Source organism: Artibeus jamaicensis, unplaced genomic scaffold (genome assembly GCF_021234435.1).
Source record: "Artibeus jamaicensis isolate MK-2021 breed Jamaican fruit bat unplaced genomic scaffold, CSHL_Jam_final scaffold_537, whole genome shotgun sequence".
In the NCBI taxonomy this organism is placed as follows: Eukaryota; Metazoa; Chordata; class Mammalia; order Chiroptera; family Phyllostomidae; genus Artibeus; species Artibeus jamaicensis.
Window position 1 is genome coordinate 13683782 of NW_026522047.1, and position 14953 is coordinate 13698734.

Here is a 14953-nt window from a genome sequence, read left to right on the forward strand (position 1 = left end):
AATCGGCCTTCGGGCTTTCAGTGATTAACTGGGCTGAAGGGTGTTAGCGTGTTCTGCTTCTCACATGCTGGAGGGAATACAAGCCGCCATTACTACTTATTCTGTCTTTCTATTTTCTCTTAAATGCTTAAAGCTTCTGGTTTGGGGGGGGGGCAAGTGCATTTATTGGTCTGTCTGGAATGATAAAGCAGAGATTCTTCTTCTCTTCCCAAAAGACATTACAAATTTTTAATTAAAAACTTTGTAATTTTTTTTTACTAGTTCCAAGGTAAAATCGTGAAAGAAGGAAACTGTCCGTGGAGTGAGCTTATAAGTACTGCAGGGAGAATCATTATTATCACTATCCTTCCCTCCCTCTGTTCTTGCTGGAGCCCCACGCCACAAACCCTCCTTGTCCGCCGCGCCAGCGGGTGTTGGGGAAGCAGCTGCTGCTTCCTCCCCTCTGCTCACCCACTGACACCCGAGTTGCTGCTGGGTGAGCGGTTAATGGGATCAAGCTGCGGCCCCAGTGTGTCCTGCTTGCATTTTTGTCTCCCACCCCCCCCACCCTGTCCCCGTCCCAGGGCTGGAGCTGGCAGCCTGCAGGCACACCTGTTCCCTCTCCACTCTGACCCTCACCTTGGGCAAGCGCCCCGAGCAGGCCCTGCTCTCCCAGGGGAGACCGACAGCTTCCTAGCTGCTCTGTCTGCCACTGACCCATGTGTGCGGTGCAGAGGGCCGGGCAGAAGCCCACACCACATCCGCAGCCCACACTGCGACCCCTGACACCTGTGCCTATTTCTGAGCGCATTCAGAGGCCAAAGCAGAGGGGTGGGCTCAGCCCCCTCCCCTGCCGGCAGACACCAGAGTGTTGTCAACCCGGTTACTTTGAAAGTGTGTAGCTCCCCAGTGCTCCCTTCCTAAGGCAGAGTCTTCTCTCGGCATTTAATAAGATGATAAGGCCAAAAGCTAAAATGTAGCTGCACATTTAGATTTCAAGCTGCAGCTACACTGAGTCGGGTGGACCCATTCACACGCTGCATCTTGGATCTCCTCTGGGCACCGTAACTGATCACAGTGACAAGCAAAGTGGCCGGTAGTGGGAGAATCTGCTAATCCACGTTCTGCAGCTTTCCTATACCGTCCTCACTCAGGGAGTAACGCTTGCCCCGAATTCAAGAGTCATTGTCAAATCAGCAGCAAGATGCGCACTCCGCCTATTCAGGCGGCTGGCAAGTGTTAGTCCCTCTGAACTACTTAGGGCTCCACCACCTCCTGCCACTTCCAGGCGGCGTGAAAGGCCTCTGCTCTATTCCAGATCCTACCAAGGACACGTGTGAATGCTTCAGTAATTATTTAAAAAATGTTTTACAACGTTCTTATGGCCTGTTCCTAGAGTATGACACATCTTTTAAGAACAGTAACGTCAGCCCGGGCTGGTGTGGCTCAGTGGATGGAGTGCCGGCCTGCGAACCAAAGGGTCGTTGGTTCAATTCCCAGTCAGGGCACGTGCCTGGGTTGCAGGCCAGGTCCCTGGTTGGGGGTGCCCAGTCGACTGGTCAGTGTATCTCCCACAAACTGATGTTTCTCTCCCTCTCTTTCTCCCTCCCTTCCCCTCTCTTTGGAAAATAAATAAAATCTTTAAAAAAAAAAGAACAACAATACGTAAATAGATTTGGCTGGGACTACTTTTCTTATTACACATGTAATAGATGCTTGTTTTTATTAATACTTTTTAATCATAAGAAGATAGGGTTCAAAGTAAGAAAAAATGTACTTTCATTGAAGCTCTGGACATAATAAAATATTAGTTAAAACATTTCCTAAGGTCTATTTTTAGAAACATTTTCTGGAAGTTCACTAACAACAGATGGGGATATTTGAAATGCAAACAAAAATTAGAGCATTAATTCCCAACCATGGGGTTTCGCCACATCTTTTTTCTCTAGCAAACTCCAGAATATCATAACGTGTTATCAAATACTGAAAGGTATGTAAATTTTAATCACCTTAATTTAAGCAACACAAGCCATAAAGCACCTGAGAATCTAAAGGAATATGGTTATAAAATCAAGCAACTACAAGGTAGTACGTACAAAAAGATGGGGCATTGCTGGATTAGTTCTTACGTATGAGAAAAAGAATTAAATTAAAGGCAACAATGAAATATTTCACCGTCTCTTTCTATACTATAGCAAAATAAATGTTTTAGAAAACATGTATTTTTTGTCTTCGTTAGTGCTACAACGTAACCAGTTTGCCTCAACTTGCTTGAATCACAATTAGTCATGATTTTCCAGAGTGACGCTGAGAAGGGATTCATAAGCCAGTGGAAGGGCCAACAACCTAAGTCAGCAGTGCCAGGTCGTGGCTCCCACACTCTTGGCTTCAGCTGCTGTGACTCTCGAGTTTCACAGCTTCACAGAGCCTTACACAGACAGTACAGCCGACCCTTTACCGGGAAGAGTCAAAGCATTGCCTTAAAACATGCTGCCTTCCCACAAAATGGGCAGTCGCGAGGCTTACTGGGTAGTAGATCCAGCACACTCCGTGCCGGATGTTGTCCTTATATTGCCCCTTGAAGATCAGTCTCCCGTCCGTGTCGTACTCCTGCGCCGGCCCATTGAGCTCTCCGTCCACGTAGGTGCCCTGGAGGACGCCCCCGTCCTCATAGGTGTACACGCCCTGGCCCTGCAGGGCGTCGTCCACGTAGTAGCCCTCCAAGGTGCTGGGAGAGAAGGGAGAACAGAAGGAGTCGTCAGCCCACGGCTCAGGTCTCCAAAAAAAAAGGATCGCACCCGAGAACCACCAACCTGTGGTCAGTACATCCTCCTGGATGCTGCTGGATGGCTAGGAAGAAAAAACAACACTGTGAAGGGTTGGGGACAGAGCGGGAGAGTTCGTCCCTAATCTGGTTTCCACGGACCCATTGTCTCTGCAGGAAGAAGTAGAGAAGAAAGCAGCCCCGGGTGCAAAGTGAGAACAAGTCTCATCTGAGTATGTTTCCAAGACGGGTGCCGACCCCCAGCGGGCAGTAGGGATTCTGTCGTGGCCCTGTCCACAGAGAAGCCCCTCAGGCCTGACTTCCCTCCAGGTGGTCTCGAAGCCACGAGCAGACTCAGTGTCTTTCAGACGGCTTGAATAGACTGGTCTCCAATAATACCACTGTGGCTGAGAATGTATAGATGTCCACCTGTTCGTTTGAAATCACTAATGCATTGGTTCTCAGTGACAGCCATAAATGGGTGTCCAATCAAGAGAATCCCCCCTCCAGAGAAGCTACAGAGAAGTTTACTTAAGTGTGTGTGTGAGCACACGCAGGATCATGGAAAATGGGGGCAAGTAAGGAAAACCTCAGGTGAACCCTCGCCAGTATGCTAACACCTGATCATGTCTGAGACCCCAAGTCCGAGAACAGAAGGATGCTCAGAATGGTCTCACCTCGTAGTGATTTTACAAGCACCTCCCCGTCTTTCTCTCCTCCTAAGGCACTTGCAGAATTTCAGTAACGCATTTTCAGTGTTAGCTTCACAAAGGCCAGTATGCTGTGAAACTAACTTCACCAAAATCTCCCTTCACGGGCCGAAATTTGGAATAAGGGGGGACACCAACTCAGATTATTCTTCGAGTTTAGAATGTGAGATGTTTAGCAACAAAGACGGTTTGATTATTTTAACGTGCACAGATAGCATTCATTCATTAAACCAACTAACCAACATGGACAGGGTGCTTTCCGAGTCAAGAGCGTGCTGTGAGGGTCTGGAGTGCCCGATGCAGCGTGTCCTGGGGACAGGTGGGACGCAGGGGGACCTTGAGGACTGAGGTGGCTGCACCTGTGTCTGGTAAAGCCTTGTCTCGCTTTAACAAGTGACAGAATGATCTGTAATTATTAACTGAAAAGCACAGTCCAAATAACGCTAGCCTCTGATTACATTGTAATTATACCATTTGTTGCCTCCCAAGGAGATAAATAGTTCTCTTTCAGTTTTGTTTGTACTATGAATGACAAATGGGCTTATTTTAAAGTGCACTTTAGCAGAACCCTTGCATAAATCATCAAAATTCTAAATCAGCGAGGCTGGAATTAATGAGATTTGACTGCCATTAGACTCCCATAATTAAAAAAAAAACCCTGGTGAAGGATAACTAATCAACAGATATAATGATGCAATAAATATTGCGAAAAACCATTTCATCCTCTACATTTTTAGGACTGCTGGAGAAAATACAATTACATCTGAATTTCAGAAACACAGCAAATATTGGATGGGACATCGTGACACTAAAATATTTTTTGTTTTGTTGATCTGAAATGCCATTTTCCCTGGGTGCCCTGGATTTTTATTGGCTAACCCTGGCAACCAGATGGACTGGATTCTTAGCAGTGTTCAGAACTGAATTGTGTGTTGGGTGGAATTGGTTTGTCAATATTTCCCAGGTTTCTGATCAACTGTACAAGGCAGGGGGGTCCTGTGAATCTGTCAGACAATATATGGACTTAGACACGGTCTCCCCTGCCCACACCCAGCAGCTTTAATGAAGCCCACCCTTATTAGCCTCATAAGACCAAGAATAAACTGCCATTTCCTGTTAGCCCAGCTGATACAAGACACCCAAATGCAGATTCCTGAGGCCTTGGAGAGCAAAACTTTACTGTATTATTTTTAGCACCTGCCCGAGGAAACAGCTTCACTTCCTGGGTGAATATATGTACAGTGGCTTGGATGGCATCTGAAGACAAAAGTGGGGTGCATGTCTCCACACAGGGTCCCCCAGAGCAGGAAAATGACACAGCTCTGAAATCCTGTCGTGCAGGAAATAAAAGAAAAGCTTCTCAGTCTGGTGTTAGAGGAGCTAACCCCTCTTTCCAGCGCTTTGCTCCTCCTGAGGAGGTTGGCAAGCCAGGGCCTGCGGCCCATTTGTGTAAATATAGTGTCGTTGGGACACGGCCACGCACATCCCTCACATCCCTTCCCGGATCCTCCCTGGCTGCTTTCCTGTTACAACAGCAGAGCCGAAGGTTGCGACAGAGACTGTATGTGGCCTGAAAAGCCTGAAATATAGACCGGCTTGCCCTGGACAGAATATAGACTGGCTCTCCCTGCACAGAATATAGACTGGCTCACCCTGCACAGAAGAGGTTTGCTGGCTCCTGCCCCCAGCCCTCTGCTCCCCGCAGCTCATTTGCCAGCCCCCCCTCCCCCGCACACATCCGAGCCACCTAGCTTCCACACCGCGTTTGCCTTGTTTCTTCCCTTAAACCATAGGTGACCACACTTTTAAAATCCCTGAGGATACAATCAGGAAAAAAAAAGAAGTATAGGTCAACTTCTCTTTTGCCTAAATCCATGCGTTTGCTATCATTTAAAAATTCCCTTTAATTTTGAATACACAAACGTGGTCTTTGAACACTTAACAGCTTTGGCCTTCCCTTCACAGTTTTGGGGTCGAGCTGGTTGGGGGCTTTCTACTGCCTGAGCTGTAAACTCCCCCGATGTGGGCTCCCTCCCTCTGCCCGGCAGTACAGCAACATAAGAACCAAGAGGGAAATTTAAAATGAATCCTACTTCCCCTTCCCATCTATAACCAAATTAAACTGTGAATCTTATGAAAAACATTGCTTTAGGAATCATTTGATGTGACAATATATGTTATCTCTTAGAATATTGAAAAGTAAGTAAAGAAGAGCATCAACAGCAAAGCCAAACCATCTGCTGGGGTCCCTTCAACCAGAAGCTTCAGCTTCCCCCAAGGTTGTGCCGAGCGGCTGAGGGAAGCCCTGCCAGCTTCCATGTAACACACAGCACGTCTGCCTTCAAAGTCTTTCACCTTTCAGATCAGGGCCATCACACTGGTGTTCACTGGAGGCCACATCAGCCTCGCGGTTGCCTTCAAAGGGCCGAAATAATGTTAGGTCTATATAAACGTAACTAATTCTTAACTGTTAAGGAGTTGAAATTACACTCAGCCCTTTGAAGGCATTCCCACTCTTACAGGAAAGCCACAGAGTTCACCTCCGGGTTCCTCCGAACTTCCCACAGGGACAGCTAAGGAGTGACCTCAGGTGAAGGTAAGGCCTAGAAGAAAGGCCCTGGGGTGAGAGGTAGCTCCTTGATTCTGGTTACAGGAGGTAGTGGATGCAAGGGGAAGAGGGGTGGTTCTGGACTCGAGCTCCCCTTGGTTTGAGACTCCGCTCCAGCCCTCACCAGTGGGGCCCCTGGGCAAGTTACTGAACTGCCCTGTGCCTTGACTGCAACACATGTAAAACAGGTTGTAAAACTGACCTTGCAGATTGTTCCAAGTGAACAAGTGATAGGCATTCAAAGTTATCTATTCTTTCCACCCCTTTTCTTCTTGTGCACCCCCCCAAAGGTTTACCTTACTTGGGACTGTTTATCAGAAGACAGATGAATATATTGGTTGCTTCGAGTTCCAACAAAAGCTGGATGACTGTCAGAAAAAAGAAGACCTTTTTTCCTTTTATTTATTTATTTATTTTTTTAAAGGGAAGGAAAAAGAAACATCAATCCCCCCAGGGCCTAAATTTTTTAATTGATTATGCTGTTACAGTTGTTCTATTCCCCCCTTCATTCCCCTCCACCCTACCCCCCGTCCCCACCATTCCCCCCCTTTAGTTTATGACCATGTGTCTCAAGTCCTTTAGATTCTATATTTCCCATACTATTCTTGCCCCCCCGTCTATTTTCTATCTACTGTCTATGCTACTTATTTTCTGTACCTTCTCCCCCCTTCTCCTCCTCCCACTCCCCTCTTGCTAACCCTCCTTGAGATCTTCATTTCTATGTTTCCACTCCTGATCTAGCTGTCCTTTTCGTTTGCTTTTGTTTTAGGTGTGGTTGTTAATAACTGAGTTTGTTGTCCTTTCACTGTTCACGTTTCTTTAACTTCTTTTTCTTAGATAAGTCCCTTTAACATTTCATATAATAAGGGCTTGGTGATGATGAACTCCTTGAATTTGATCTTATCTGAGAAGCACCTTATCTGTCCTTCCATTCTAAATGAAAGTTTTGCTGGATAGAGCAATCTTGGTTGTAGGTCTTTGGATTTCATGACTTGGAATACCTCTTTCCAGCCCCTTCTTGCCTGTAAGGTCTCTTTTGAGAAATCAGCTGACAGTCTGATGGGGACTCCTTTGTAGGTGACTGTCCCCTTAGCTCTTGCTGCTTCTAGGATTCTCTCCTTCATTTTAATTTTGGCTAATGTAATTATGATGTGCCTTGGTGTGTTCCTTCTTGGGTCCAACTTCTTTGGGACTCTCTGAGCTTCCTGGATTTCTTGGAAGTCTATTTCCTTTGCCAGATTGGGGAAATTCTCCTTTATTATTTTTTCAAATAAGTTTTCTACTGGTGGCTGTGCCTTTCCCCCTTCTGGTACCCCTATAATTCGGATGTTGGAGTGTTTAAAGATGTCCTGGAGGTTCCTAAGACTCTCCTCATTTCTTTGAATTCTTGCTTCTTGACTCTTTTCTGTTTGGCCATTATTTGCTTTCTTCTGGTCCACTCCATTGATTTGAATCCCAGTTTCCTTTTCATTGCTATTGGTGTCCTGTGCAATTCCATTCATTTCAATTAGTTTCACCTTCATATATTTGTCTAATTTGTGGCTATAATCAACCAGTTCTGTGAGGATCCTGATGACCAGTGTTTTAAACTGTGCGTCTGAGAGTTTTGCTATTTCTTCATCGCTTAGATCTATGGGCTGTGGGGCTTTGAGATCTTGCAACATTTTTGGTCTGTTCTGGCCCTTTAAGTGTGAGAAGCGGCGCCTTGGATTCCCAGGTTACTGGGTTGTGACACTCTATGTGGGGGCGTGGTCAGAGCGGGAAATGGCGACCCCCTCTGCTGTTTCTCACAGCTGGGTGAGGATCAGCGTCTTAGGTGGTTCACCTGGGCCGGGCCACTCAGAGTTGCTGGGTTATGACGCTGTATGTGGAGGTGGGGTCAGAGCGGGGAAATGGCGGCACCCTTCACTACTGTTTGCTGCGGGGACCCGCCGGCCCCGGTCCAACCGCCCACTCCCTCGCCTGTCCACCCGCGCACAAATGCACGACCACAGTCAACACGCAGCACCGCTGCCCCGCTGTCTCCCCCGCGGTCACTCGCCTAGTGGCTCGCTCGCTCACTAGGTCCAACCCTGCGCCTGGATTCCGCGTGTCTGGATTCCGCTCCTGAGTCCGTCTGGCCGAGTTTTCCTGTGCAACCCCGCTTCACCAGCCGCTGGTTTCGCCCCTTACCGGTCAGGCTGAAGAATTTGTTGTTAACGGACTTCCGAAAAGTTCAATTTTCTATGTTCTGGCTGTGTTTTCTGTTGCTAATATTTAGTTGTCTCTAAACTTGGTTGTGTGAGAAGGCACGGCACATCCACCTATACCTCCATCTTGGCAGAAGTCCAGACCTTTTTTTCATTTTGCCTTGTGTGGGAGGTTAGAACACATGACCTCAGAAGTTCGTTTCAACACCAGTTTTTCTGAAGTGTGACCAAGCACTTTCTAAAATGTGAACACAAGGAATCCCTCACAGACCCATCACAGACCCATCACCTGGAACGTGTCAGCGTGTCTCGTGGCTCATCAGATGGGCAGCCTCACTGAGGTTACTCGGCCAGTCCAGTGATGAACCACAAAAGAGCTCTCTTATCGGGACCTGTTAATGTAGCAAATCAACTTCAGAAAATGACTGGGGCACAGGAACATGAGCTCACAGAGCGATAAACAACACTTGGGAACCTAACTGGCATGTAAGGAGAAGCAACGATAACGTTAAAAAAATAAAATCAAAAGAATGAACTCATCTCTTTCTCTCATAATCAGGCTAAAAAAACACAATTCCTTAACAGTTCAAACCCCAAAGCCTGTCTGCATGGAAACACCCCTTGCTTGTCACCGATCTAGGGTTTGGGGAAGTTCTGCTAAATTGTCTTTACATCCATAATCCTGGCTGAAATCAGAACAGTTATGAGCAAGAAAAAAACCCATGATCATAAACTTCTAGAATTGAGGATCAGTATGAAAATTAGAGGTGTGTGTATCAAAGCATTTTGCACAGTAAACATTTTTGTCACACCCGCCGGGGCCCAGCAAATCCACTCCGGCCTCCCAGGCCAAGCCCCGCTGCCTTCCCCTCACAGCACAGATGCCTTTATCTAGGACCACAAACCTAACCTTCATACACATCCCTCTTTCCTTTAAAAAGAGGAAAAGATGGAAAACCATAGCTGCTGGAAAAACAATGTTCAGAGTCAGGTCAGTTCTCACCTTCATCCCTCATTTGGGGGATAAACTGTTTGGCCAAGGGTGAGTGGTCTGACTTGGGTTTCCGACTTAACACACCTGTTGTAGTGACTTGTCTTTCCTGGTCTACATTTGCCATGTAGTGAAGGAAAGACCAACTGTTGACCTCGCTCTCAAAACCAGCAAACGCTCTGAAGCTGAAACAGAAGTACAAGGGCAAACAGTGTACACTTCGACTAAGTGAACTTAACTTAGAGGTTTAGAAGTGGCTACTTCCTTATTTTACTTTGAATATGCGTAATTCAGACACTTCGATTCTCCGCCAGCAGCGCTGACCTGTGACGTGAAGGGGAGAGTGAAAACAGGGAACCCGGTTCACTGAGTGTATTTCTCTGTTTCTTGGGGTTTTTTATTCTACCAAGCACTTGCCACACGTGCAATTCAAAAATAAAATCCACTTTCATCTAGGACTTTGGCTACAAAATTTAACAGGGACATTTTCCTGGTGATATGAATATTTAAAATCTTTATTTAGGTTGATCATAATTTGTGTTAAGGGAAAAACTGTGGAAAATTTTTTCTTTTTTAAAAATTTTAATGTATTTTTAGAGAGAGGGGAAGGGAGAGATAGAAATATTGATGTGCAAGAGAGAGACATCAATTGGCTGCTTCTTGCACACCCCCAGCCAGAGACCTGGCCTGCAACCCAGGTATGTGCCCTGACTGGGAATCAAACCAGTGACCTTTTGGTTCTCAGGCTGATGCTCAATCCACTGAGCCATACCAACCAGGGCAGAATATTCTTGATATAAATTCATATTTGTATGAAACCTTCTCATGGATCACACCCAGTAAATGGCATAGATGATGATGATGGTTTGGTGGACACATACTTAACTCCAGACTCATTGAGTGACGTGTATTAAGTATGCACAGCTTTCTGCATGTGAATCATAGCTTAACAAACTGGCTTTTAAAAAGCCACACCCTTGAGTTTCATATAAGATTAGAATGTCTGCATCTTCTGTGTCTGTAGTTCATGATTTTGCAGACGCAGGTTCTTGCAGTCAGGGTCAAAGCCTTGGATGGGAGCATCAGCCGGCCCTACATGCTTGAACAACTCCTAAAAACTCTCATAGAAACTTTGTTTCCTCACCTGTTCTTTCAAAACCTTGATTTCAGCCTCTGTGAGGGAATGCTTCCAGACCAAGCCTCCTGAATGGCAGGAAGGGTGTAGGGTTCCCTCCAATCTAACACACAGACCCTCAAAGTCAGGCGTGGCAATAGGGAGAAGAAGTAACAGACAAATGTAAAGAACGGTGCTGCTTCATGCCGCAACGGACTTTTCCACGACCAAATCCAGTCATAAGACGATCTCACCGACATGAACAGCGAATCCTTCGGCAGGTGTCTCCTAACAGGGTCAGTGTTGGGTTTAAGAAAGTCGGTGACGAGAACCTGTCACCACACCGCTTCATCACATGTCATACAAGCAACGATACTGACCCTCTCCCCTCAAGACCTTCGTCCCCGTCCATTTGAAGACAGCTAACAAAGGCGGGTCTCCTAACACCATCATTTTTTTAGTCTACTATTTGAGCTAAGTGTCTCTCGAGGGGTCAGCAGTGGGTATGCAAACTAGTGAGCTGGTGCCTCAAAAAAAAAAAAAAAAGCCAGTGAATCTGTGTCTATCGCACAGATAGTTATTGGTGCAGTGTGTCAGCTCTGCCTTGTCATGACACACAGGCCAATTACTGCGTTCACGCAACACACGGGGGTGACTGGGTGCAGCTGATTGGAGCCAGAAGTGACCGGCTTGACAGAGGGAGGGAGGTTCTGGGGGGACTCGGCCCCCCCCTCAGTGCCCAGGGCTGAGGGATCAGTGCTTTGGAGCTGACAAGTGGCTAGCTCCTTCCGGCACACTGGTCTGGCAGCTTGGCTCGGCCATCAGTACTCTGTGGGTCAGGTCTGAGACACAAGCAAACAACCTGCACTAAAACTGCAGCCACACTGACGCTAATAACCAACCCAACCTGCTGGGCTGGGTTGCTGGAGTCAACCGATCACTTGCTCCCCTCCTCCAACTACCAGCTGTAAAGTGTGAGAGAGAGAGAACGAAAGAGAGAGAGAGAATGAATATGAGTGTGTGTGTGTGTGTGTGTGTGTGTGTGTGTGTGTGTTCTGGGTAAATTCTCTCTCTCAGCTCCCACACTCATTCGGCAAGAATTTTTTTTTAAGCATCAAATTATGGGGAAGTGCTAGGAAGCCCAGGAGAGGAAACAGACAAGATTCTGCCCTCAAGGAAACTTCTGCCCTGTAGGGGAAACAAGACATTTATATAGGTTACATTTGCGAAGTGAATCAGAGAATAATCGCAGCATGAGGGAAGGAGGGAGGCTTTCCAGAAGACAGCGTTGAAGACGCGGCTGTGGAAGTCGGACCTGAGGAAACCGGAGCCACTTCCCTGGAGATGGGCGGAGGGAGCTCGGGCGGAGGGAGCTCGGGCGGAGAGAGCACAGACCTCCAGCTGGAAGAGCCCCCAGGCCCCCCACCCCAGCACTCAGGGACCCACCTGGCATTCCAAAGGTGGCACAAGAAAGGAAGAAAAGTATCTGACTGTTTTTAAATGTACAGTTTGTGAGCAAAGCTCTGCTAAAAAAAATACGAGAGGTGTAGGGTCAGGGGCAATGGGAAGGACAGTTGGAATGAATAATTAAAATGAAGTTTTACAAAAGCTCTATGATGGCTTTTTATTGTTTCCGTTGCCCCTCCTATGGCAGACAATCTGTAGCCCGAGGGGCTGTTCATCTCTTTACAAACAGCCTACTCTAATCTGTCTGTGGAAGAGGGGTTCTGGGTCACAAGCCAGTCCCTTTGGTCACCCTTCAACTGTCAGCTGAGACATTTCCTTCCCAGGGAGCTCGCAGGCGTGGAAAGCTCCTGGGTGCTGCCGGTGTCAAGAGCTGAGGAAGCGCTCCTGTGCCCTGTGCAGCCCTCCGGCTGGTTAGCTAAACCCGGTTCTGCACTTACCCCACCGGGGGTCTGAGTGGCCTGGCGCTTCTGTGGCCCCCGCGCCTCTACATGCCTGGGAGAGCCACGTGGCCACTCGTCCTTTTTGAAGCTGACACATTCACAAGCCATCACAGCAAAGCAGAGCCCGGGCACCCCTGTCTCCTCGACCGAGGAGCGTCCAACAGTCCTTCCAGACACACCGGAGGGCGGGCAGCCTCTGCCCCACAGCGTCCTCTTACAGGAGGTGAAAGCGAGTGAAATGTTTTAACTCGAGGTGGAACTCGGAACACCCCGGAGCTGATGTCAGCATCCAGGCCTCACACACACGGAGACCAGTCAGCCCAACAGGCATTCACACCGCCGCCGGGCGGGCGCTGCACACCTTCTGCGTCTCCCTGTCCAGGCCTTGCTGCCTGGGCCCGGGCGTCGTGGCCTGCAGAACCTCGCTAACTGTTCTCCTGGCCAGGCCCAGGAGGACGGGGAACATGCTGGGCGGCTGATGGAGCTGCGGAACCAGCGAGGTGGGGACTCCCCCCTAAGGACAGCAGGAAGGCAGGGCGTGAGGACCCAGAGAGCAGGTAAGGCCTGCACCGGGCAGCGCACTTGGAGCCGCCTGAACCGGCCCCAGGCACCGGCCACCCCACCGTGTGGTTTCCTTGAGATGGGGACCTGAACGAGCAGATGCATTCCATCAAAGAAAGGGGTGGCTACCGCCCCCCCACCCCACCCCCCGCGACCGGCGTGTGCGAGATGGGGGCAGCACACAGTACAGCTTCGACGAGCACGCCCGGGAGGCCCGGAGACAGGGCTAAGCCCAGGAACCGCTTCCCCGCCACCAGCGGGCGCTCCGCGGCCCCCCAAGCAAGGCTGCATGCACGCACGTGGGGGTCACTTCCCCCTTTTCTGGAAGTTCTACCAGAACGTCCACTGGAATTCTTTCACTCGGACCCCTCCCCCCAACAAACAGCAACAGAACTGGGAGCGCTACCTGCCGTCGAAGAAGAAGAACTTCCCGCGTCCGTTCTTCTCTCCGTGCACGAAGCTCCCCTCGAATCTGTCGGTGGAGGAGTAGGTGACCGTGCAGAGCCCGTGCGGCAGCCCGTCGTCGTCCAGCTGCCCTGGAGGGAGGGAGGCACAAAGCAAATCTCAGCGCGGTCCTCGCTCCCCACCCGGGAGTCCGAGCAAGCGAGCAGCTGGCGAGGCCCAGGAGCGCAGCAGGGCCCCTTCCCGGGCCCTGCAAGGCCTCCTGTCACCCGGACAAGGGAGCGCACCGGCCTCCTGCACCAGCAGCGCCACCTGACTATTCTGTCCACTGTGTGAGCGGACGGGTCCCCGGCAGAGGGGCTGAGACGCGTTTCCAAGAGGAACGCAAAATAAGCTTGCATTTCAGCGGCGACGGAGGGTTCTTGTCAACAACGACACGTAGGGAGCCTGTTTCAGTTTACCAAGTCCTCCCCGACCCGGTACCTCTCAAATTAGGGATTAAGGCCTCCCAACTGATGCTCACCAGAAATGTAGGCGAGACAACAGCATTTTATAGTCACCAGGTACACTGTCTTTGCCACCAGCCACCTGATTGGAGAACTAGTGTGCCGTACGAGTTTCTCCGCCATTCGACCGCGCAGCGTGGAGGGCTGGTGGCCAGGGCACTTCTGAAAACCGCGCTGCTATTAGTTTCACCCTGACAACGCACGTAGTGGCCACGTCTCTAAAACCGCACGAATGTTTGTATACCTCATTGTGCGAACGTGAACTTGGTGTCCAGGTGTGAGCTTAAGTTTAACCCTGAACTTAACTGCTTTACTTTACAAAGTCTCCCAGCTTTGAATGTTTACTAATAACCTTGTCACCTGCCCTCTATTGCTGTGTTTGCAGGGCTTGTCCTTAAAATGGGGCTAGAGGCAGCCAGGTGGCCATTAAAACGGTGATTTTGAATATCGGCAGCAGTTACGATCTTTAACCGGCTGGTTCTGCTGGGTCACAGGCGAACGTACTTTGGTCGACGTTTAGGATTTTTGTTATTATCTTCACGTGTCACAGAAGCCAGGAGTCCCCCCAATGGGCGCCTCCCCAGCCACTCTGGGGAGCTAACCCGCTCCCCAGAGGGTGACAGTGGAGGCAGTAGTTAATCTAGTGGCTTTTTCTAGGGTGAACGACCTGGGTCATGGATAAAAAGGTACAGAAGCATTAAAAACTGTGGGCAGTGCGAGGACAGGAGACACTTAAGTGTGGCTTCCAGATGGCTCGCGGACACAGAGAAGACACACACTGTGTCACCGCACGGCCACTTGAGGCTCCTAAAACAATTTCTTCTAAAGCGCTAGAAGAATATCATCCCTTGGAAGAGATGGCAGATAAACACTCTCATAAAGAACAAAAACCTCCTTATTTTTATTGTATGATTATATAAGCGCAAAGTAACGATGGACAAGCATCCTGTTTTATCTTTATGTCTGACTCTGTACAAAATGAGTTCCCTGGAATGTATTGCAATGAAACATGGCTGCCTGAATTCATCACAACTGCCAGAGGTCCGCCCCTCCCAACACAGGTTTTTTTTTTTTTTTTTTTCCATCAAGGGCCAGGAAATTAATGGTCTGAAGGGAAATAGGCCATAATTGCTTTCTTCTCACTTAAAACCCGACTGCATGTCACATAATTCAGTAACACCGAGTCATATGAAATAGTTTGGACAGTTATCTTCTAAATAAC

The 14953-nt window shown here is 48.7% G+C and overlaps 1 protein-coding gene across 1 annotated transcript in view; it reads right to left on the reverse strand.

Moving 5' to 3' along the window:
• The window catches only part of SETD7 (SET domain containing 7, histone lysine methyltransferase), a 44580-nt gene that overhangs the window by 22297 nt on the left and 7330 nt on the right, over nucleotides 1-14953 (reverse strand). Inside the window, exons 2-3 of the mRNA XM_037126229.2 lie at nucleotides 13230-13359; nucleotides 2506-2707 (exon numbers count right to left, since the gene is read on the reverse strand). Coding sequence (XP_036982124.2) covers nucleotides 2506-2707; nucleotides 13230-13359 — 332 coding nt within the window. The remainder of the gene's footprint in view (nucleotides 1-2505; nucleotides 2708-13229; nucleotides 13360-14953) is intronic.